A 24,288-nucleotide genomic window follows, 5' to 3' on the forward strand; every position below is an offset into this window, starting at 1 on the left:
TCCTTTATTGCACATTTAGGTTGTTCTCATATACTTTTATCACCAGCCACTAGTGGCTAGCTGAAGTAGTGGCTAAGGTTAGAGGATTTTGTGGTCCAAGAGAAACTATGGCCGCATTGTTTTTGGATGGTGTCTTTTCATTGTCGTAATCGGTGGGTTTTTTCTGAGCTACTGATGAGCAGGGAGGAGAGAAAATGTTGAAGTCTATGCTTGGTTGCTGCAAGGTGTACATATCAGAAAGCAGAAACAGGTCTGCTCTTGAGTCTATCGAGCGAGCTGCTAAGCTTTTCTCAGACGCACCCATTGTCAATAAGTTTGAAGATGAGACTTACAACAGAGTTGGTTACACTCTCATCGCGAAGTTGGCTCCAAAGCTAACTGGGGATCCTTGCCCCTTGAGGATGACAGTGCTTGCCATGGTTAAGGCTGCTTTCGAAACCATTGACCTTGTGATGCATTGTGGAAGTCATCCTCGACTCGGAGTTGTGGACCATATATGCTTTCACCCCCTGCTTGGTGCTTCTTTGGACCAAGTGGCTGGGGTTGCAAACTCTTTGGGGGCAGATGTTGGCTCTAATCTTCAAGGTTTGCTCCCTTGACTGTGAGACCACATTAGATTGTCGATAGTAGTAGAATGCTGATCAAATATGCTTTTAAAGTTGATTAACTGAAAGTAGAAAATCATCTGGCTATGTTAAGCTATGTGATTATTAGCAACAGTCAAATTCAAATTCAAATTGTATGGATGGAAATCAGTTTATATTGTACATGGATTGCTGATAATCTCAAATGTAGCCTGCAGTTCCTACTTTTCTCTATGGAGCTGCCCATGAAGAGTGCAGGACACCTGATTCAATCCGAAGAGAGCTAGGTTATTTCAAGCCAACTTCTCGTGGAGAACAGTGGGTTGGGGGGCCCAAATCGGAATGCTTGGCGCTGAAGCTGGACAAGGGACCCCCTCATGTGACTCAGGGAAAAGGTGTCATTGTGATTGGAGCAACCCGGTGGGTTGATAACTATAACGTCCCAGTTTTTTATACTGATATTGCTGATGTTCGTAGAATTTCGAAATGAGTGAGTGGCAGAGGAGGTGGACTTCCTTCAGTCCAAGCCATGGCACTTGCACACGGTGAATCTGTCATTGAGGTAGCTTGCAATTTGTTGGAACCGGAGAAAGTGGGAGGAGATAGGGTTCAGCTTGAAGTTGAGAGGCTTTCAAAGGAAGAGGGTATGAGAGTGGGGAAGGGCTACTTCACTGATTTTTCTCAGGAAAAATTAATTGAAAGTTACTTGCAGTCAGGTTGCTGTATGTAAACTTGTTCTTTCATGTATCCTTGTGAGGCTACTGATTCTTGAATTGTCCAATGTATGAAATGTGGATGGTTCTTGAACTTTTTCTTTCATGTATCCTTGTGAGGCAACTGGTTCTTGAATTGTCCAATGTATGAAATGTGGATGATTCTTCACAAGGATACATAAAAAATTGTTCCTTTCTTATTAAATCCTATAGAACCATCCACATTTCAACAAAAAAATTTGAACCTGCAGATCATCATGGACCCCCAAGGGTTAACGTTTGGCAAGACCCATTGAGCCCATCTAAATGGAAGGAAGAGCATGTGAGTCCCTCTCTCTCTCTCTCTCTCTCTGCTTCTTTTTCCTTTTATCTTAAATTTCATTGTTTTTTAATATAAATTTATAGTCGTGGTATTCGTTTTCGTGAAATTAATTTCTTGTTGAATTTTAATGGGTTGTGATGATTTTGATGCTTTTTGTAGGTTTTCATTTTACCCATTTGTTTGGAATTGACATTCATCAAGAAAAAATCTTTATGGCTTAAGAAGTAGAATAGCAGCATAAACAGCATGTTATCATGAAATGCATTCCTGTTATTTTGGGTTTGAACATTTTCCCCTCCAATTTGAGGCTTGTCTCAGTCAAAATTACTAAACTTAGGTTCATTTTAATTTGGATCAACTACATAGAAGCCCCCACACTTTGGTAACATTTTTATTAGTTAGATAAACAATGGTAACATTTTTACGGATGCTGAGTTATGATTCTCCTCTGAAAAGACGTGCTAACAAGAGGCTGTTGGCTATGGAAGAGTAGTTTTACACAATACCTTGTTGAAGTTCATTAGCTTTGTTCTTGAACTGGATTCTGTACTTTTGCAGTTTGTAATTGTCTCTTTATCCGGCTGGGGTCTACTCATCTTTGGGGGTTACAAGTTCTTCACTGGAGGGGAAGGCAAGAAGGAAGAGGTACTTCAGATTTCTTTAACCCATAAGTATTAAGATATGTTTTGGATGATTATGGGCTTAGGCATCAGATATGCAAAGCAACATGGCCGTGGTTTTTTTTGAATGAGCACTGTTTTCAATGAAGAAGGATGTGTGTCATAATTTTGTGTTATCAATCAGATATGCCTTTATCCCTGTCCCAATCTAGTGAGATGTAGTTTTACCTTGTTTCCAGCATATAGGTTTTGTTAAATCTGTGCATGCTTAAAAATAAGTAGGATGCCAAAAACATAACTAGAGAACTCACGTTGCGTCTCTCACTTTATACACTCACAAATAATGGTTGTTCTCCTTTTGTCCCGTCGTCACATTCGCTGCTTTATATTGTATGCTTTTGGTTTTATGATATAGATGGCTTGGTATTCTATAGTTAGTGGTTCACCTCTAAGAAAATTTGCAAGATGACACTCTTGTTTGCAATATTCAAGTTGTTCATGTATTGAAATTTGATCACAGGGTTTTTGTTTTGCTAATTGCTACTAATGTCTCACATAGAGCTAGCTATGGATCAGGTTAGGTGAATTTAGGCTGGGTCAGGGTCTTGTAGAGTACTTCTGTGTAACTCTAGGATCAGGGAGAAAAAAAAAAACTAACTAATTTTGATTGAATCAGGTAAACATAGCTGGGAGTGTCGTTTAACATTCCAGCATGGAGTCACTGATGTAAACTAGTGTGTTGTTTTGTGATGTGGTTTTAGCTTTTGCTGACTAATTCTTGCTTTGGTTCAGAAACTGCGGAAGCATCGCACTGAGGTTTGGAGTTTTAGATATTCCCAGAACTTGTTTGAAATAACGAGTTTGCTTGGGTATAATGTCCTCAAATTTCATTTTCTTTGTCAGCAACTGATTTTTGATCAGTCTATGGAGATTGATACATTGAAAAAAATATCGTGGTTAATGGCTTTGTTGGGAGTTTATGCCCTGTCCAATTATGTCTTTTTTGTAGTTACTTTTGTGATTTGATGCATTAACCTTTCATGTGTCAATAAAATAATGACATTCTCTTCCTAGCTCTAATCCTTTTGATGGCTTTCAAGGGCAGTTAGTTATGCTCTTGAGAAGTAACCCAATCAGACCCTTATCTTGTTGTTGGATTCAATAGAAATATATTAGCAAATAAATAGTCCTTTTCAGTAAATTAAAAAAGCCACTCAAACACAAGAACAGTGTGTACTCCAATTTCATAATATCTGCCTTTTTTTCTTTAAAGCAAGTCTGCAACTCGTATTGACGCGATTCTTCAATTTCTGGGGAATTTTTTTTATAGTAAACTCTTCAATAGCGCAAAGTTGTATTTTCTAGTATGCAGTTTTGTTTTCTGGGGAATTCTTAAACCAAATGAATCACTAGTTCTCTTGGCTATTCAGGGATGGTAATTGCTAAAATATGGGTTTGTGAATGGTGGTGGTGAGTGGCAGCTGTGCAGCTGGATCAAAATATTCGGTTTTGATTTTAAATGGGTCGAGCTTGAAGGTAGGCCTACCCCATTTGTAGCCACAAGGCTTGGAGCCCAACTCACAAAATACAGGCTTCAAACTTTTTTTTTTCTTGGGAAAAATTTCAACCATTAAACAGGGGTGTTCTGATAATGACAACAGTCCCAAACAAATCTATGTTAAATGAAATTATGTAGAACTTGTACTCAAAAATTGTAGGAAGGTGTTATCAAATGAAATAGCCAAGAGATATAATATAGAATCAGCTCATGATTTCTAAAGTAGTTAGTAAGGTATGTATAAAAAAGTAAAGAGCAGTATGGTATATATCAGAAAGTAAAGAACAGTAAGGACCACACTGATTGTAAAATAATGCTTTGTGTTTTTATCACAAAACATCTTTGAGGTTAACAAAATTATCATGTTTTGAGTCTATTTTGTTTTTTTTTTGCCACAAACGATACTCAAGGTTAACAATTGTGTTCATAACTAATCTCAGTTGTCGACTTCCATCCAGCTTCCTTCAAAAAATCTGTTAAATTGTTGACATGACACACATGTGAAACTTACATATCTAATGATATCATGCATATATGGATTGGTTGGAAACAAAACATTCTTGAGGTTAACAAAATTATCAGGTTTTGAGTCCATTTTGTTTTTGTGTGTCACTAACGATCCTCAAATTAACATTATTTGTGTTCATAACTAATCTCTGTTGTCCACTTCCATCCAGCTTCCTTTCAAAAATCTGTTAAATTGTTGACATGACAAACATTATTTGTGTTCATAACTAATCTCTGTTGTCCGCTTCCATCCAACTTCCTTCTAAAAATCTGTTAAATTGTTGACATGACAAACATGTGGAACTTACATATCTAATGATATCGCGCATATATGGATTGGTTGGAAACAACAACCAGAGCGGACCCTTTTTTATTTTTTTATTTTTTTTATATCAGTTTTGTCGGTCAATCGGTTTTTCTATTTTAAAATCACAGCACTAGTAATAACTTCCAGATATAAAGGGAAACTGTTCCAAAACTGGTTGCAAAGGTTTTATGCACGCATAAATTACACACTTTATTTCATATTCAACAGGGAAAAAAAATAGTGGACAACTTTTCTGGGTAAGTAACAGGAAACAAGAGAGACAAGTAAAAAGGAGATATAGACATGAGCCCATCATCCAAGATTCATGTGAGTTCAGCACAAGGAAGCAGCTAGCTACCCTTTTGACCTCAAGGCATGAAATATATTCAGCTAAAAAACAGGGGATGAAATGGTCAAGAACCAATATCATTGACAATCCCATTGAGCTTTCGTTCCAAGACTTCAGAACAGATTTGCCCCATCATATGGTAGAAAGCCAACAGATCAGACAATTGCTCAACTGACATTTTCCCCATCACATTCCTTGCCAACCTTTCTCTCTCCTCATTCAACTTCAATCTCTCTATGTAGGACCCTGCATTTCTCACTGTTGCACCCATTTGCTTTAGCCTGTTCTCCTGCTGTAAGCTCAATGCTGTGTTTGACTGCAGATAAATAAGACAAAAACACATATTACCATCAAATTAAAATGACCCAAAGAAAAAATAGCAAAACTTCGGAACAAAATATCAAACAGTTGGTAATCTATCAGAAACCTCAAGGAATTCTGCTCCAGCTTCAAGTTCAGATTCCTTGATTGGTTGCAAGCCACTTCCTAGGCCTCCACTGTATATGTTTCTTGCAATTGAGAAACTTCTGACAATTTTCTTTCTCTTCATCTCCATTTCACCATCAAGCTTCAAAGGTTGTGGCACTGAAGTTGAGCTATTAACCTTGTTCTTGTAAGCAATTGCTGCCTTCACGAATTCCTACAAAAACCCAGAAAAAATAAAATCAATGATCAACCTCTAGAATCCCATATCAATCAACAGATAAAAATAAATAAAAGCGAAAAGTAGGTAAGAGACCTGATAAGCAGATGGGCAACCAGGGTAATCAAATTCATCTGAATCTGGCCTCCTCATTCTTTCTGGATGAAATTGTAGCCCCATTATAAACTTACCTTCCTCAGGATTATAAGCATCTGGATCATAAAACCCTTCAATCAAACCATCTGGTGCAAATGCCATTGGCACAAACCTCTGAGCCAATTTCTTAACACCTTGGTGGTGATAACTATTAACCCAAATCTCCATCTTCCCCTCTTTTTCCACAGACTCCTTAAACCATTGATGCAAGGGGGTCTCCTCCACCACCTTCACCGCATGCCTGTGCCCATCATAATCATCATAATTAATATGTTGAACTTGAACCCCATTTTGAGGCTCTAACTCATAATTTTCGTTGTGTTTTTTGGAGAGCTCTTTCTCTATGTCCTGGTAAAGGGTACCTCCACATGCCACATTCAAGACTTGTGAGCCTCTGCAAATGCCCAAGTAGGGTATGTTCCTTTCAAGGCAAAGCTTGGCCAGTCTCATTTCAATGGAGTCTTTTTCTTTGTCAATGGCTGTGTCACTTGCATGAAGCCTCCTGATTTCTTCCAATTCTTCTGGTGAAAGGCCTGAAACATCCACCTCTGTTTCATACAGCGATGGGTCGATGTCTTCACCTTCACAGAGCAGAACTCCATGGATGGGCTCGAAGCTGTCCAGTAACATGTGGACCCCATTGACACGGGGCACAATCACTGGCACTGCTCCATAGCCTACTATGAGATCAAGATGGTATTCACCTAAAATCACATAAATCATGCATACATTAATTAGTGCAAATTATTTTTTATAAAAACAGAAAAAGAAGATGAATTGTTGTTGTTATGGGAATCGGAAGCGTACCCACAAAATCTACGAACTTGTTCTTACGAAGGGTACGTCTAGAGACGATGAGAACGCGAGGGAGGATGACAGAGAGATCAGAAGCCATGTTTGTTGGGTTGGGTTGGGTTTATTAATTTTTATTTATTTTTGGAATTGGAGAGAAGAAGAAGAATTAAGTAGAGATTAAGAAGTAGGAGGAGTTTGATTTCCTAAAATTAGAGGAAAAGGATAAGAAAGACAGAGATGATGTGCGCTATTTAAAGATGATCGGTCGAAGCAAGCAGGTGAGGAAGAGAGGTGTACGTAGACGTAGTCCAGGCGCCGCATACATCTCACACTTTCAAAGTCGGTTTGTTGAATTAATTAACAACCCAATTTGATCAAATTCTTTATTAATTACTTATATAACAAAATACATATTTATTCCTGCTTAAAAAATATACACACACGATTACCTAATATCATAATTAACATTTCGAATATTCCTTCCAAAAATGTTTAACCATTTTAAAGTTATCTGAATTGCCAACAGGGTCCAAAAAATATGTGTGTGAGAAACTCATGTCCTTGTAGTTTAAACTAAACGCTTGTATTGAAAAAAAAAAAATGATTTTATGAATTAGCAAGTAAGAGGGTGTGAGTTAAGATTTTTTTTATTTTTTTATTTTTTGTCAAGGTGTAAGTTAAGATTAAAGGAAGCTATTTTGCATAATATAGTCATTTAATTACACATTTATTTTCTGTATTTGACGGCCTACTTTTATCTCTCTTTGTGCAGTAATTTCCATCACATACATATTATATGTGATGTTTCGAGTACACAATTGGACAGAATAGAAGATGGCTCCTTTACTTGATGTACTTAACTGACATTTCATTAAGAAGTATAGTTCAGTTTTAAATGTACATAATTAAGCAGCCAAACTCATTTTGAATACTTCCTTTGTGTTTATCAAGACGAGAATTTATTCAATTAAGCAACTAGGGTCAGAACAATTCCAGCCAAATCTTAACTAAACTTAATATTAATTCTTGAGCCAAAATCATAAGGTGACACAGTAAATCTATATAAACAAATGCCGTGCAAAGAACCCACTAGTACAGTTCATAGGTTCGAATCCTAGCATTCATGTAGTGTATATATGTGAGTTTAGTATATTAAGCAAGTGCCGTTAACATTTCTCTCGTAATTAGCAAAGCTTCGTGTCACAATAATCATGACATATATGTTAGGTCAGTTTAACTTTGTTTTTTGGCGCATCGTTGATATCGGGAAACTTGGGAGTTGAAACACATGGAAATGCATGCAAGTAGTCGTGGAATGAAGGAAATGCATGCAAGTCGTGTGTTGTGTTGATAGATGGTAGGAAGGAAGGACATTTGGCCAAATTGAGTTAATGCTATGTCATTAAGTGTGGAGGTTTCAACCAAGACGGGTCAAAGCTGAGCAGAAGCTGACTGGGGAATATGTATATATATGTTGACCCAGTGGAGAGTTCAAAGCTGGGCAGAAGCTGATTGGCATGCAGAATATGATCTATCTGATTCTGATGTGGAGGTAACACCCCAGGAACTATTTATTTGGTGGTGAACTTATCCACTTTGCTACGTACGCACTACTACACTATATTCTTCTGTATTAGTATTTCTTATATTAGAAGATCATGAATTTCTTCGACACATATCATGAGGGGTTCTCCATGCACACTGTTTTATGCATACTTGTATTATATATTCAAATACATTTTTAGTATATACACATTGGCACGATCGAGAAAAACATGATACTTAATTAGCAGGAACTATGGGATGATTTAGAAAAGATGAACCTAAGTATCTCCTTTTTAAAAATATAAAAATAAAAATCAGCAGAGAAGGGGATTAGAATTTGGAATCGCTTTTAACACTGGAAAGAAAAATATCATTAAATTAAGAGTTAGTTGACAAAAATGGAGCTAAATTCAAAGGGGAAAAAATGTTATATTGTGTTGTTATTTTTTCCTTTACTGTTCTAGTTTCAGTTTTTTTGTTTGTGTTACATATAAGAGGAATGAAATAAATTTGTTTTTATTTTTGAATTATTCTATAAACATGTTTCACAATTACTAGCTACCCAAAACGAAATTAATAGATGTCCGGTTGATCTATAGAACCCCTTTGTGTGTGTGACAATGTGCATCCAAAGTTTTTTACATAAACAAATTTAAAAAAGAAAAAATAACGTTGTACTGCTAGTTGTTTTTTTTTTTTTTTTTTGGGTGCTGGAAACACACTTTCATTAAAAATGAAAGGGAAAGGAAGGAAACAGCACAAGAAGCTGCAACACACCAAACAGACCAAGCACACCAAACAAAATACTTAAAGGCGACAGCAAAAACGTTCTCCAGCTAGTTAGACAGAGAAAAACAATACATGTAAGAATCAATTATTTCATGTAGTTTTAGGGTTTAGGTAGGGAACAACGAAGTCTGTCTTCCACCTAATTTTTCTAAAGATTACCTTCGTTAAATGTTTCAAGTTCGAATTCTCCTCACGTAAATACCAGCAGCGGGCTGTGGACCCGAGGTCCTTCCCCATATGATACTATAGATACAAATATGTGAAGTAAGACCTAATAATTAGGATTAAGATATGCAAACAACAAAAATATCTAAGAGAAATGCTTCACATGGATATGTCTGGCCTCATAAAAGAAAATATAAAATTATTCATGTTTTTCTTTGATGGTTCACACAATTGGTAGGTAGTTAAATTGTTTTTCTGTGGAAAATTCCTAAAGCGTATGTACGTATATCTTTGGGAATGTCCTTTTCGACGTATTCGTCGCTTGATTTATTTTACGAAAAGCATACGATAAGGATATACATGTTGAAAGTCATGTAACAATTGCCAAATATATATGTTGCACAAGCATTCTAATAGACCAAGAGGTAGGAATTTGATGACGTAGGATTTGATTTTGAAGTAGAATTTCAGAGTCACCTTCAATATGATTACTTGCTTGATTAAGAATATGTTGTGAAATATTCGAACGGATAGTAAAAAGAATTTGAAGAAAAGTAGGTGAAACCTGATGCCAATTGGGACATGATCCAATTAGGAATATCCACATTAGGAGGGTAGAAGTTTAATACATTGGATTGGCATGCATATCATCTTCTGATGATGTGGAGGGGAGCTATTTATTTGGTGGTCAACTTTTCCACTTTGCTACACCTATTCTATATATTAATTCTTCTTCTATTGTATTTCTTAGAAGATCATGAAGATCATGACTTTCTTCTATACTTTAAACTTATTTTCAAGTACATCTTAGTATATAGCTTGAATACGTACGGCAAATTGAAACGATAAAAATATGATGATACTTAGCCAGAGCTGTGTGGGATAATTTAGAAAACATGAACCCAAGTATTTTCTTTTATTTAATCAACGAGAGAGAGGAGAATTCAAACTTTGAACCACTTAACATCGGAAAGAGAAATACCATTAAAATAAAAGTTTTGTTGTAAAGACTAAGCTAACTTCCCAGCATATAAAATAAGTTTTTATTATTTGTTTTTACTGTTGTAGTTTCAGTTTTTGTTTATTTAATAAATGGTTAAATATGTTTCATGGGAGAATGAAGAAATTTGTTTCTATTTTGTAATTAATTATGAAATAATGTTTTTTTTGTTAAAAGCGATAATATAATTTACCCCAAATTAATCTAATTTATAAAGAGGAAACTCGAACTTGAGTGCAAAGCGGCGCATTCACTACCCTAATCAACTGACTTAACCCGTGGTCTGACTAGTCTGACTAGTTAAGGGGAGAAAAAGAACAACTAATGCTTCCTTACGTAATAAATGTATAGAGTCAAATCCAGAAACCAGACAGCAACCACGGCAGTCCTAAAAAGATTGCCTTAAACCTATGTTTCATTCTCCTGATCATAATACTAAATAGGCAAAAAATTCATATGAAATGCTGTAGTGAAGCATCGGGCCCCACGCTTGTGGAATCACATTTAATATCAAGATACTGTAAACGAAGCTTGGAAACCTATAAAAGTGCTTGTTTTAAAAGCCAACGCTTGCTCTACTGCATGCAAAACAAATTCATGAGCAGGAGGACTTGAGCCCATATAAGTGCTTGTGAGTTCCACTCCCTGTGTTCTTTCAACGTAGCAAGGAGGCCGGCTGAGAATGCCAAGTCGGTCATTCACACTCAGTCAGAGTCCAATTTCCTAGCGGAAGAAAGCCAAAAGGGAAGTTTTCCACTCAATCCAGAAACAAGATCGGACGTTATTCTGGTTCGTCTCCATTTTTGGATCTGGATCTCATCCCTAGCTCCTAAAGGTTCAGTCTGCTTGAGATCAAAGAAGAAACGCAAGTTGCCAATTTTGTTGAATGGGCAGTGACCCGGAAGAAAGAAACCAACACCATTTTTCAACTTCCGATCGGTCGGCAAAACAAAACAACCGAAAAAAAGACCGATTATCCACTGTATATCATGTACAAAAAAAAAAAAAAAAAAAAGGGACTGGGTGTGTTTGGTACGAAACTAAAAGACTCTTTAATATTATTAGGAAAATTCATTGGAACTCAACTGGAAAAGTGTGCTGGAGGTGGAACTTATTGAAGGGTAATCTAAATATATATACAGATATAAATAAAATAAAAATAGCTTAAGCTTCCAAATTGCCTCAAATCCTCCCTGCAAATCCCTCAATGAAGATGTAGCAGCAAGAAAACTAGTCCTTTCTGCAGCAGGGTTTCACGCAACACTTTATTCCCTCCACAAATAAATGGATGATCTGGTCCTTTATATGCCTCTGAGCTGAACCAAATCTTGATCCTGACCATGAAGAATACAGTATATCTGCGTCTTGTGTGGAGAAACCATTATTGCTAAGGTCCAGTAATCGTAAATTCTTTGCCATATCAATGGCACTTGAAAGCCCTTGAATAAACTGACATCCAGAAGATGAGGAATTTCTTTGGCATGGTCTTGTGTGGTTGTCGTCAAGTCCAGATGCAGCAGCTTTTACTTCATCATCTTCACTATCAGCAACTTCAAGCCCATCTAAGTTGGTGTTCGCATTGCATGACCCCGGTTGAGCAGAGTTCTGTCTATCAAGATTGGCATTATCAGCTAGATTCAACTCTTCGAGAAAACCATTACCTGCTTAAAACATCGAACCAATAAATTGTAAGTTCATTTCTAGGGAGGGACTGATATTTAGAACTGAAGTGGGCTTAGTGGTGTGAACCTGATAATGCCTGCATTATTCGAAGAACTCCAGCAGTCCCAAGCTGGCACTTTTGAAGGACCAAAGTTTTCAGACAACATTGAGAATTCAAAAGCATTGATGATAATGCAAGGCTACCCTGTGTTCATGGTTGGATCAGGTCAGTATAACGAAAGTCTGAAATTAAAATAATTAGAATAGCATGGGCTACCATTTTTTGTTTTCAATAAGGTCAGAAATTCTCTCACAGCACTTAGATTAGCTAAAAGACAAATGATAAAATCCTATTGAGAGAGGGGAACATTGAATGGTAATCAGGATTTTCTGACTGATAGATTATGTTATCAGTGAATATTCAAATTTTGAATACATAGCCATATATATAGCCATTACATTCACATTTAACTGAACACCATGTCAAATTCCATCTGGAATTTACTGGTGGTACTAAAAGACAAAGGTAGACCACCAGAGACTTCAAGGGCTGCAAGCAACCACAAAGTGTACAGAAGATGCAAGTATGCAGATATGAACAAATCTGTTCTAAATTACATCAGATATGTACAATCACAAACAGATCCCTCAACTTGCTATTTCAACCCTGTGAATGGAACTTCAGTAATTATTGCAGGGTTCCATATATCGTTCTCGGCATATCAAAGGGGAGAAAAGGGAATGTAGATTAAAACTATCAAGATAGATGATTACAGGGGAAAGTGGAAAGAAAACTGCTCTGAAGGTAAAGATGTCCCATCTATGAATGATATTAGATAAAGCTGATTAGAAGGATTTGGCCATGTATGATGAAACTCAATGAATACATGGTGAGGAATGCATTTCATGCCAAAAGTGACACAAGCAAAGTGGAAGGACCAAGCAAATGTATAGATGGTGCCATTAGCCAACAACGTATTAAAAACAGAAGGCTAGGAGGGTTTTTTGTTGTTGTTGTTGTTGAATATGAGCAATAGTCTAAACTACAAGGGAAGGGGGATTTCTCACACAAAAACTACCAAGGTGCCATGGAGGTTTGAACCTAACACCACTGGGCTAGGAGAGGGTTAATGACAAAAGAATCTCATTTAGGTTCAACTAAACAACCTCAGGAATATCAGGGCTACATATTTACATGTAATTTTAAATTTGAACGATTTAGATCAGTTTTAGACTGAGACAAGTTAAATACAAACATCTTTTAGACTCAAATTGTTTGGTATTCAAGCTGTAAAACAGAGTCATCTTTTACTGTTATTGATTAAGATGGTCATCTCTGATACTCATCATACTACTGCCATTTTCAGACATAGTAGCTGGCGGAAAGAGCTTAATGGTAGAGCATACTCATCACACACACTACCCAGAATGGTTACTAGTTGCAACAAGACAAGCATAACAAGTTTAACTATTAGCAAAATCCCGAGTTAAAAGAACAAACCTCCTGCATAATAGGATTTCCGGAAAGGTTCAGCTCAAGAATGCCACAAATCATAGAAGAAACAGTGCTTAGTTTGAGAACGTAATTAGATGTCACACCACAATATGATAAGTCAAGTTTTAGAAACTCTGCAGTTCCATTGAACAATGACTCAGTTAATCTTAACGCCCCATCCTGCAAAACAATAAATAAATAAATAAATAATTGAAAGAAAAGAACAGGAGAATATGACTAGTGAATTAAGTCCAACAACAGTAAGTTATGAAAAATGAGAGAGTTCACTCACAATTCCAATACCAGTTTCCCCAAGACTTAATACTGAGAAGGGCAAGGTTGCGGCAAGCTGGCAAAGGCTATCAACTACAGACTTGCTTAGCTTCAAACCATTCAGATTTAATTTTGAAAATCTACATTAGAGAAAGTAATTTGTATATTTAGACCAGTCAGTGGATATCTGTTACCTATGCTTTCAAAAGGAAAGAGTGACTACTTAATTCAATCTAAACCTTTTCAGAGTGCCAAGCTTGGAAAGTAAATCAGCGATGGTACTTCCAGAAATTGGGTTGTTATGTCCTGTGGAAGGAGAGGAATTGAGAAAATGTATTAAATGAAAATAAAGAGTCCAGGGAGTAATGCTGATTGCCAACACGATAAGTCAAGCGTACCTATACAAAGTTGCTCGAGCACAGAAGAAGCATTCAATGCATCAGAAACCTTCTGAATTGTTCTAGATGTGATAGAACACCGCTCTATACTCAAGCTGCAAAGAGCTACAAGTGAATACCACATAAGTAGAGTAGAAACATGGAGACGTTTAAGCCTTATTTTGAACAAATTGTGTTAAAAGAATTAAATTTAGCAAGAAGCACATATGTTACTAATAATAGATACGAAACAGCAACCAAAATTCTAAATAGTTGACCTTCAAGGAAAGCACTTTACCCTTGCAATTTTCCAAGATAGTTGAAAGGTAAGAGGCACATGCATCAGTGAGACGGTTTCCAGAGATATTGAGCACTTCCAATCGAGAAAATAGCAAAGGGCATTCACAAATCTACAGATTGACACACAAATGGTTATAGACTTATAGTGAGCTTATTATAAATATAGAAAGGCCCTACTGTTGCCCTGATAACAACAAATTTAATATGCTATTCCTGACTACAATTTATCATCATTAAATATAAAACTACAAAATCCATGTTTGCAAATACCTTGATACCGTGAGAATTGTCCCTTTTTTTTTTTTCTAAATTTTCAATCAATAGAGACAATAGAAAAGATAATGGGGGTTAGCATGCCCCTCTCTAGTTCCTCAAATTACATAGGCTGGACTTGAACAAGTACTTCCTCCTCTGGAAAGTTCAGACATGAAAGAACCAGTAGGCTACTAAAACTGATGGCCTCAACATCAAACTGGCATCTTGAAATACTTACAGTTACATGGCTCCTTCACATTCACCAAACATGTGTGCAATTTTTATTAATCTTACGGGTTTCTTTGTCAATTTTCCCAGATAACTAGTAATTAGATAGAATATTATGTAGCAAGGGTTTATTTGAAAAAGTGGGCTGACTTGGAAAATTTTAAAATGCCAAAAATAATAGTTCATATGTACAACCTATAATTAAGAAACTTTAAAGAGAGAGTGGGACACCCTAGAAGTGGTTCTAGCTTTCTCAATATGATAGAGGAAGTTTCAGTCATTAACTAGTTCCAGAGAAATTTATTGGTTTACCATTTTTCACAACTTAGGATGTAGGGTAATAATTTACATTCTAATACTCCTACATGTCTGCCTCTCCCTAACAAAAGGAATTTAGGAGTTTAGGAGGTTGTCATTACAAAGATATGAACTCAAGATCTCCTGCTTTGATACCATTAATCTAAAAAACTTAACACTGTAAATTTCCTATGTTCTAACATTTATTGTGGGGTCTAGTAGTACCATTGTTGTTCAGGCCAAAACAGAAAAGGTAATACCTCTGTTCTACCTCACAGGAAATAGAAATGCAAAGTCAAGTTTAACCCACTTATCTCCATTAATGCACAATAAATCCATGTAGCATCAAACAAAAGCGAGAGAACCCTACTTGGGAAAAATGTTAGGATTTTGGCTTGTCAAATATGCCCTAGTTAGTTTAGGATTGTTTTAGGAAAATTAGAGGTATTCTTGTCCTAGAGGGATTAGGAAAGAATTTCAGTTTTCCTTATTCAATTCAGGTTTGGATTTCTAGAAGCCTATTTGGTTTTGGATAAGTGTAATTTCCTAATCCACTTAGGAATAGGAATTCAATCAGCCTTAGGACATGTAAGCCAACTCTATATCTATAAATAGGGTGTGGCAAGGCTTATTTTGAGAGAGAGAAAACAGCCAGAGACAGCCAAGAGTTTTGAGATTAGTTCTAGGGTTTGCAAAAGTTCTGTAATCTCTATTATTAATCAAAGGAGCGGTGATTTCTCTACCTAAAGAAATCACAACTGGACGTAGGAAAAAGTTCTGCCGAACCAGTATAATTCTTGTGTGTCTAAGTTTTCTAATATTTGCTAGTTTAGTCTATTGCCGTTGGTTACATTAAAGAACAAGATCCAGCAGCAAGTTATTTAACAAAAAACATGTAGGGTGAATCTTCCAAAAAAAACTCAACTTAAGCTTTAACATGAAAATTCTTGCTAAGTTGGTTACAAACCTGAAACAAAGAAGTTGGACCAAATAGGTTGCTGTGCAAATCCAACGTTAACCCACCATAATTTTGGCCTGATGATGTGAGAACATGCTGCAGTTTCTCCATTGTACCATTTCCTGGGTAATACCGAGCCAATAAACAGTTAACACTACCCAAAATTTCCTGGACTAATTTTTTGTATAGGCAAGAACTAAAGAGGGTTCAGTCTAGTAGTAGCATATCAAAGAGAGGCTAACACACACTTTCTAGTCCAGAAGCAACCCTTGAAAATGTCAATAAAAAAATTACCTAACAAATTGTGAGAAAGGTCCAGCATTGCAAATGTTTTGTGGGCATACAGGGCATTCAACAATGGAGCTATTGATAAATCTTGCAGTTCACATTCAGACACAGTAACTTCATCATCTGAAAACTGGTAGACCAAAAAAGAAACAAAATCAGAAGATATATTCAAGCCTCAATGAGAGAATATGTTATAATCATCCTACAATAGGTTGTGGAATACAGAACAAAGATGTCCTCACTAGATTGCCTCCAGTCTTACCTCCAGATCATACAGTTTCTTAAGCAATTTCATATTGGGTGTCTCAGATAACTTGTAGCAGCAATCGGTGTACAGTTTTATCAAGCGCTTTTGGACCCATCCTGTGCAACATGCAAAGTTGGATTTTAACAAAAAGGAAGAAAAAGAAATTGGATATAATCCATTTATTAAGAATCTTATGTTATTGCTAGCAGAAAGTTGAAGGGGAAATATAAAGGAAAACCACATTGAAGTGATTAACAAGAGAAGACAATCAACTCCATTTGGGGACTGACTAAAAAATACTCAGTAATCTGCATCATCATATGTATGCTCAACAATATAAGACTACCAAGAGTTCAGAAATCTACCTCAGCTCCAAATACTTGTATTGGACGAATTCTCTTTACATCCAACATCAGTTTGAAAAGTTTCCAGAGACAGAGATTAAGAAAAGACTTTAAATGAAAGCATCTGATTTCTTCATTATTTTAAACAGATCATATTGACCTCCTCGAAGCAGTAATTTCCCAATTTGAAAAATCCCATCAAGCAGATTATTAAGCTTTTCTGTTAATTTAGCCATAGTTACACAAGGTCTTCACAGCAACTATTGCAATTGAGAAGACAGTTTTCTTCAGAACTGTTTATGATGAATCAATCATATATACCTTTTAAGATTGAATAGTCAAACCCCAAAAAATTCTCATGGAGCTAACCATCTACAACAGATGCAAGCAAGGCGACTTGTAATAGTTGGAGCATCCAATTCAAAACCAATTGGCAAGGGGAAGAGATACCCAAAATTTTATGTATTGAGAGGCAAGGCTTAGAGGATTCGATGGGGGATTTGAATAACCCCAGCATGTACCTCATGTGTGGCCAGACCTAAGCCAAACACATGACGTGTGTGGGCATATTGGACATAGCAGATAAATTATCTGCTTTAATGCCATGTTAAAGTTAGAGGATTCCATACCCTAAACTAATTGACAAAATCGATGGAAACAGCACCAAAAAGTACTTTAACTTCTCTTTTTTTTTTGTTAGTAAAAAGTCCTCATACTCTACAAATTACTTGTTAGGAAGATATATTTAATCAAAATATAACATCTCAACAAAATCCACCCAACCCCACAAGAAAATCCCAGGAAAAGAAAATCAACCAGATATATTTATGAAAATAATTCAAAATAAGGATTAGTTTGTTGATTACAATTACAAATAGTTGTTAACAGGTTTTTATAAATCATATAAATAAAGATGAGGATATATGAAATACGCTTCAAACTGTTGAAACACATACCATCAATGAAAGCTTCAACCAAGACTTTCCCCATATCCTGCTTAAGCTTTTGAAATGTTTCCACAGATTGTATGACACTTTCACCACATTTTATATTCTGTATTATTGGAAGTAGCCCTAACAATGCACAATCCAAGTGTTAGTATGATCACAAGTTGTTTTGGAGGAAACAGATACTTTAACACTAGATAGATAGATAGATTGATGTACATATATATTTATATATCAATCTAAACCCAATGGTACCAAAACGCTTAAGGATGCAATCTAGAGAAATTTTGGAATTTACATGAGCATCGTTTTAGACACATGCAATCAACTAAAGTAGCACAGAGGTAAGCTTAGCAATGTGCGAGCCACTTGGCCAGAATTTCTGGTGCATGACTGAGACTGTGCCCTACTCTTTAATTGTGAAATCATCATCTTTAGTAGATTATTTCAACAAGGTTACTAAAGTTCCCCCATATGTGCCACAATATCTATACCATACTGCAAACTTATTTCAAACACACTAGTGTTCATACATGCCCATCCACCTAGTTTTCATCTTGGAGGATAGTGAAAATGCTGAAAGGACCATTCCAATGCTTTCTTGCTTTCTGTTAAAGAATATAAAAAATAACAAAATCTTTGTATGCAATAACATCTTGATTGCAACTATTAATTGAACCCAGTCTGTTCTGCAGCAACTTCAAGTTATATGTCAAGGTTTTAGTGCCATAACTATCAGCAACTTCAAACATACTAAATTCAATAAATGCCTACCTTCTGATCTTCTTTCCATTGGAAGTCGCAAGTAGTATAAGCACGCCAGTTCAACCTTGACAGACTCAATGCTTAACTTATCAGAATCCATAAATGAGCCATTATCCAAATGTATTAGGTCTTTGTCAATCTTGACTGTAATGCATTGCTGCAATTACAAAAGACCACAATTTAGTAAATATTAAAACTGTACTAGTGGCAACAGCACAGTGCAGAGTCATATGCAACCAGATAGAACCATCTGTCTACAAGTAAATTGGCTAGCACTCACATTGTTTTCATCATCAGAGGTAAGAAAAATAAGATGGGCACCGTGATTCTTATTAACTAGATTTTCAGGGACACCGATATCACATTTAGAGCCACTAGCAGCAATGGAACCTTCGGAGCTTGAAGCTCTAAAACCTCTGCCATTTTGAGTGACCACATTAAGAGTCCTGGATTTGCATGAACTAGAGCTTTGTTCAATATTAACAGGATTGCAAGACCTTGTGATATGATTTGAGGTATAGGCTGAGACATCCTGCAAAACCCAAAGGGTTAAGCACTTAAAAACCAACTACAACACAGGGGTGAGATTATTCTCCACAATCGATCCAAGACGAGCCCCTACCTGAAATTTACGAGCAGGGCTGGCTGTATTTCTTTTACTCTTCACTGCAACCAGACAAGAAAAACATTAGATTTTATGGCTCTTCACTGTGGTAAAATATGAAGATCAAATTAGTCAATGGTTAAGACTTACGTTCATCAGATGTAGCAACATCTTCTAATGGGAGTTTCTTAGACCAGCTTTTTGAGCATTGTACCTCATCATACATTTCATCTTCATCATCAGAAAGGACTAAACGAACACGTTTACGGCCAATGACTGTCTGCTCATTAGTGTTCAGTTCAGACAAACTTTTTTGTGAAACATTTGTCTCAGTTGTAATATTTTGTTTTCCTAAATGAGCGGATTTCACCTTGGGTGAAGCTTTGGTCGAAGAGATAAGAGAAATTATAGGTTCCTCATCGTTTAACTCTTCCACACTGGCTAAAGATTGTGATTTGCTAGAATTGCATTTTCTTATCTCTGATGAACCGCATGCATTGCACATATTATCTGACAGATGACCACTCCCTTCTGTATCAGATTCAGAGCAGTGATCCTCTGCCACATTTTCTGTTTGAAGATCTTTATATTTTGATTGCTTCAATTTGTCGATTCGAAGCTGCAATCTCCTACACAGAGGTATCCCACCTTTAAAAATAACTTATTGAAAATTTTATAAAAATAATGATACAACCTGAAGTCTTATATTATTAACCATTTGGTCATTACTTTCCATAGCATCGAGAGCGGTGGGAGTCTTGCAGGAATTACCTGGCCTCTTCAACATTGTCAAATCTTATCATGTGGCTGTAGTGCATATTCTCTAGTGCCATAAGCTGTACAGAAGGAAGGTTCGCCTCAACCGCAAGCCTGCAAAGACAATACAGTATGAATTCAACATAACCCTTGAAAGCAAGAAAATTTATTTTTGGGTCAGAAAAGAAAGTTTATGCATTTATAGGCTAATCAATTGACTATATTCTAGGGTATCTTTTGAGCTAGAATAGTTACAAATAGCTCTTTTGAGGAAAACAAACACAACTCTATCCAAAATATGGGGTTGGCTACATGAATCTTTCACAAGTCCTCAAAATGAATCTCCATACGGACCAAATTAAAGCCATAATATACGTAATATATATATTCTCTCTCAAGACTAAATTTAGATTCATTTTCTTTTGTATTTCAGAAGAACAAAATGATTATTAAAAATCTGAACATCATAGCAACATTTCAAAAACAATGTGAATTGCGATGATGATGTTAATAAATAAAAGCAGCAGTTTTAACAAATGGATAGAGGAAAAATGAATAGAAATAAAATGGGCATCAAACTATGCACTATCTTTAATGTTCTTTATGATAAATTTACTCAATGTGAAAATATAGTGCCTAGGAATGCAGTTCTTAACTCTCACACTCTTGCATTGACTCTATTGTGCATGTGAAAACCAAGTTGGTTCTGGTTTGGAAGCTAATAAAGATGTATAGTTCAAAAAAAGTTGATTCTAGAAAATAATTAGGACAATTGATGTATTGGTGTTTTATTTAAACACCTATGTAATGTATTCATGAATTATGAAAGATGATCTTCATCTTATTCTCAAGATTTATTTTTCACATGTTGAATATAAATACTCTTGCACCCTACAACAAAAACTACAACTCCTTTTTCATGTGAACACACAGTTTGTATAATTTGTTATAACAAGTGAAAACTATGAGATGCCAAAGAAAAAAAAAATAAACAGCATATTAAAGCTATGTGAGCCACATGCTCACAGATATTTTTGATATCAAATGTTTGTATTTCACAATTTTATATGCAATCATCCAGGACGATTTTTGTGCTCAGCATGAATGCAGACACCTTAGAGAATCCATGGTGATTAAAAAGCTTCTTTATGATCTTCGAATTCAAAAAAGAAATGTCCACTAGAAAAAAAATACCTGTAGCTCTCTTCAAATGCATCTAGTGCTCCTTCCCAATTATTATCACTGTCCAAAACATCACCTACATTAATTTTTGTTAACGCTTGCCCCTACACATTAACAATTCTGAGTCAGCATCTATCAAACAACAGAAGTACAGTACAACCATCAACACAATCAATATACATTAATGAAATCCCAATGTTGCCCAGCAGGACCACCTCGATCTCTAGTTAGATGATATAGCATGCACCAAGCTTACCAAAGTCTACTAACAATTAATTTAAGCATGTTTTATGTCCACGTTACTTCTCTGTCAAGGACACTAAATTACACATCATACTGTATAATGTTATAGAAAAAAGGCCAACTACACCAACTTACCTCCAAATTACCAATTGACTTGTATATTTCCCAACTCTTCATGTACCACTTAAGGGCTTTCTTGAACTTTCTTAGCTTCTGGTATGATTCTCCAATAACCAAAAGAGAATCACTCAGCTTTTCTTGGTCACAAAGCTCACTCGCTATTATCTTCTTCCTTTTCGCAAATTCAAGGAGCTGAAATATGAAATTTTTCAATAATGACAGGAAAAGCTTTTAATAGCATAACAAGAATAACAGAAAAACAAGAGACTAACTCAACAAGATGTAGCGTTGTTCCTTATGAAGAGCAACATACATTTTTAAAAAAAGGTAGAAAGGCAGACAAAACATATTGAGCCAAGTATGTACCTTAAGCCAGGCAAAGATCGTCCTTGATTTCTCTATGAGGCAATCAAGAGAAGCATTTTGCTGCAGCAGACACTTCCTCTCACGCGGTGTGCCTCTTGTAATGGCCATGTCTCTTGTTAGCTTTTTGAGATTCTGCTCTTCTTTCTTCAGCCCATCCATTACTTTAATGGCTTCGTTTACAATTTCAATATTTTGATCAATCTGCCTGAGTAAAGCATCCTCATCTTCCATTGATTTTGCCAGTTCACGTGCTTTTTGGTAGCAAAGGAGTGCTTCCTCATACTTCTGAATACGGTAATGTAATTCACCAAGATTGATGTACCCCTTTGCCTCCCCTTGGCAATGGCCAATTCTTTTACATATCATAATGTCCTTCTCAATGTGTTCCCGAGCATTATCCCACATCCTTAGCTCCATGTAAACATTTCCAAGGTTATGATGGAGCCTGCTGCGCCCATCATCGTCTGCCATTACCTCTTCTTCGTCGCAAATCTCCAATCCTTTAGTTAAGATTTTTCGAGCCTCTTCTGGATTATCAAGGTCAAACTCAAGCATTCCTATATTGTTATGTGCATCAATATATTCCTTGAGGAAAGAACAATTCTTAGTAGGTGGATTCTCCTTGATAATCTGAGCAAGCTTCATAGCAGACTTGAAATACTTTTTGGCATTCTGAACCGAATAATGGTCATCGTCAGACCTTAAAAACATTTCATGGTAGGTACGACCTAGTTGTGTATTGGCCCTTTGCTGCTCAATGAGATTATTGGCATCCTCAGCGAGCTCTAAATGTTTTTTCTGCAACAGAGACAACAGGTAAAGACTCAATTTGGTTCTCAAAAGTAGCACTCATACATCCAAAACTATATGATTTCTCAATAAATCTCTCTACAGAATAACAGATGTCAAACAATTTATTCACCTAATATTAAGGCTACAGAAAGGTAGAACCATTTGATATCTCAATGGGTATTTGCTAAGACTCTGTAACGGACTAGAAACTTGAAAGTAGTCAATGTAGGGATTAACCTGGCCTTTTATTTAATCTGATCAATTCAAGAATTCAAACAATCAAATGTGCGCCCAACATATTAAGCCCTACTTACTCAAAGTTCTTCACCCGCTTCACTTTCATGCACATTCTCAACAACCAAACAGATGCTGAAGTTCAAGTCTACTACTTCCTTTACAGACCCCATAGAAAACAAAACCCCTCCACTCAGCTCAACCCTTCTTATCAATATAATAAGTTGGTTATAATCTCACCCAATTCCCTCGTTTTGTTTTCATTTTCCCCAAATTTCTCAGCAATCAAACAACCACAACTACCCAACTTCCAATATTCGACATTCTTAAACCCGAAAGAAAAAAAAATACAGAAATCCGACAAAAACAATTCATAAAAAACACTTAAACGAAACAAACCCAAATCGACAAAATACCTGATACAGAAGAGCATCTTTGTAAAACTCAAGGCGAAGATAGAGCTCACCGAGTGACTGACAAGTGGGAAGGCAATGTTTTTGGGGCAAGTACTTGACGGAGACGTCATAGTCGATGCGCAGCCACTTGAGGGCCTCCACGTACTCCCCTCTCTTCTTCAACATGTCACCGATCACATTCGCCCACCGAGCCTCCTCCTCGTGGTTCCCCGTAGCCTTAGCGTTTCGATACGACTTCTTGGCCGCGCTCAGCTGCGCTTCCTCCCGAGCCATTTCTCTCTCTCTCACCCTCTAATTTGTCTGAGATTCAGAGATCGGAGTGCATTTGAGGTTTCTGGGGTTTGCGGAGGCTTTTGGAATTGGAAATTTGGAGGTTGAGTGCTCAACTCCCGCCAAAACGTCTTTTGTGTGGGGCGGGCAGCTTGTTAGGGCAAGCCCAACCATAGTCCCTAATGGGCTCTAAAAATAGTGGATAGAGACCCATTTAGAGTTCTGATTTTTTATGAAGTAATTTTGTTTGGGTTAACTTATTTAATTTTAATGTCTGTTTATGTTATGTAAGTGTTTTTATTTTTAACATTTCTGAATCAATATGATGGTAGGGGAATTTGGTTTTGATTCATTATGAGCTTCCATCATTTCCTTATTTATTTTGGATCTAGATCCTCTGCTATGATTTTCTCTGCCATGATCTGCTTTATTTTCGTTCTCCACATGACACCTCATTAAAATTTAATCTAAGGGATTTAAGCTGGACACATTATCCACAAACCCAATTTACTCTTAATTAAAAAATGAAAAAAAAATACCTTAACTTGACTAACTCCAGTTACTCCAACTTAACATCTCTAACATGTTTGACTTTTTTTTTCCTTCTTCTTTTCCCTTCTCTACACGTTCTCCCCAAAATTTGAGCGATCGTCCATCTGTTCTTTCCCCAATTCTTTTTCTCTCTCTAACTTTCCTTTTACAATTTACGAGACTGTCTTGTTTTTGTACTAAAACTCTTTTTACATTTGTTGTTTGGTGTTAAATATTAATATATGATTGAGATGAGATATTAACCATGGAAATAGGTCAAGATAA

General features: G+C 36.3%; 4 protein-coding genes across 5 annotated transcripts; 2 read left to right on the plus strand and 2 right to left on the minus strand.

Annotated features, from left to right (window-relative positions):
- Positions 1-41: 41 nt before the first annotated feature.
- Positions 42-2,912, plus strand: LOC110746902 (formiminotransferase cyclodeaminase-like protein). Its single transcript, XM_088250776.1, has 3 exons — positions 42-585; positions 803-1,619; positions 2,178-2,912. Exons 1-2 carry the CDS (start codon positions 195-197, stop codon positions 1,072-1,074), a joined length of 663 nt encoding a protein of 220 aa, XP_088106902.1. The 5' UTR covers positions 42-194; the 3' UTR covers positions 1,075-1,619; positions 2,178-2,912.
- Positions 1,114-3,312, plus strand: LOC110750514 (uncharacterized). The gene is made up of 4 exons (XM_088250620.1): positions 1,114-1,306; positions 1,450-1,619; positions 2,178-2,264; positions 3,032-3,312. Exons 1-4 carry the CDS (start codon positions 1,114-1,116, stop codon positions 3,263-3,265), a joined length of 684 nt encoding a protein of 227 aa, XP_088106746.1. The 3' UTR covers positions 3,266-3,312.
- A 1,483-nt stretch (positions 3,313-4,795) lies between these two features.
- Positions 4,796-6,832, minus strand: LOC110748144 (putative glutamine amidotransferase GAT1_2.1). The gene is made up of 4 exons (XM_088250767.1): positions 6,567-6,832; positions 5,700-6,463; positions 5,388-5,600; positions 4,796-5,276 (listed from the first exon to the last, which is right to left on the minus strand). Exons 1-4 carry the CDS (start codon positions 6,652-6,654, stop codon positions 5,025-5,027), a joined length of 1,317 nt encoding a protein of 438 aa, XP_088106893.1. The 5' UTR covers positions 6,655-6,832; the 3' UTR covers positions 4,796-5,024.
- Positions 6,833-11,012: 4,180 nt separating this feature from the next.
- On the minus strand, positions 11,013-23,618 carry TSK (tetratricopeptide repeat (TPR)-containing protein). 2 transcript variants are annotated; one of them, XM_088250760.1, is made up of 21 exons: positions 23,203-23,618; positions 21,761-22,558; positions 21,410-21,586; positions 21,044-21,135; positions 19,865-19,963; positions 19,244-19,722; positions 19,112-19,155; positions 18,987-19,021; positions 18,770-18,905; positions 18,499-18,646; positions 17,734-17,850; positions 16,449-16,549; positions 16,193-16,316; positions 15,908-16,020; positions 14,159-14,270; positions 13,882-13,986; positions 13,723-13,789; positions 13,503-13,623; positions 13,217-13,390; positions 11,803-11,920; positions 11,013-11,714 (listed from the first exon to the last, which is right to left on the minus strand). In XM_088250760.1, exons 1-21 carry the CDS (start codon positions 23,473-23,475, stop codon positions 11,284-11,286), a joined length of 3,864 nt encoding a protein of 1,287 aa, XP_088106886.1. In that variant the 5' UTR covers positions 23,476-23,618; the 3' UTR covers positions 11,013-11,283. The 2 variants fall into 2 exon arrangements, with proteins under 2 accessions (XP_088106886.1, XP_021802161.2); XM_021946469.2 differs by having other exon boundaries at positions 18,770-19,021.
- Between the last annotated feature and the right edge of the window lie 670 nt (positions 23,619-24,288).

This window comes from Prunus avium, chromosome 3 (genome assembly GCF_965620075.1).
Source record: "Prunus avium chromosome 3, drPruAviu1.hap1.1, whole genome shotgun sequence".
Taxonomy (NCBI): Eukaryota; Viridiplantae; Streptophyta; class Magnoliopsida; order Rosales; family Rosaceae; genus Prunus; species Prunus avium.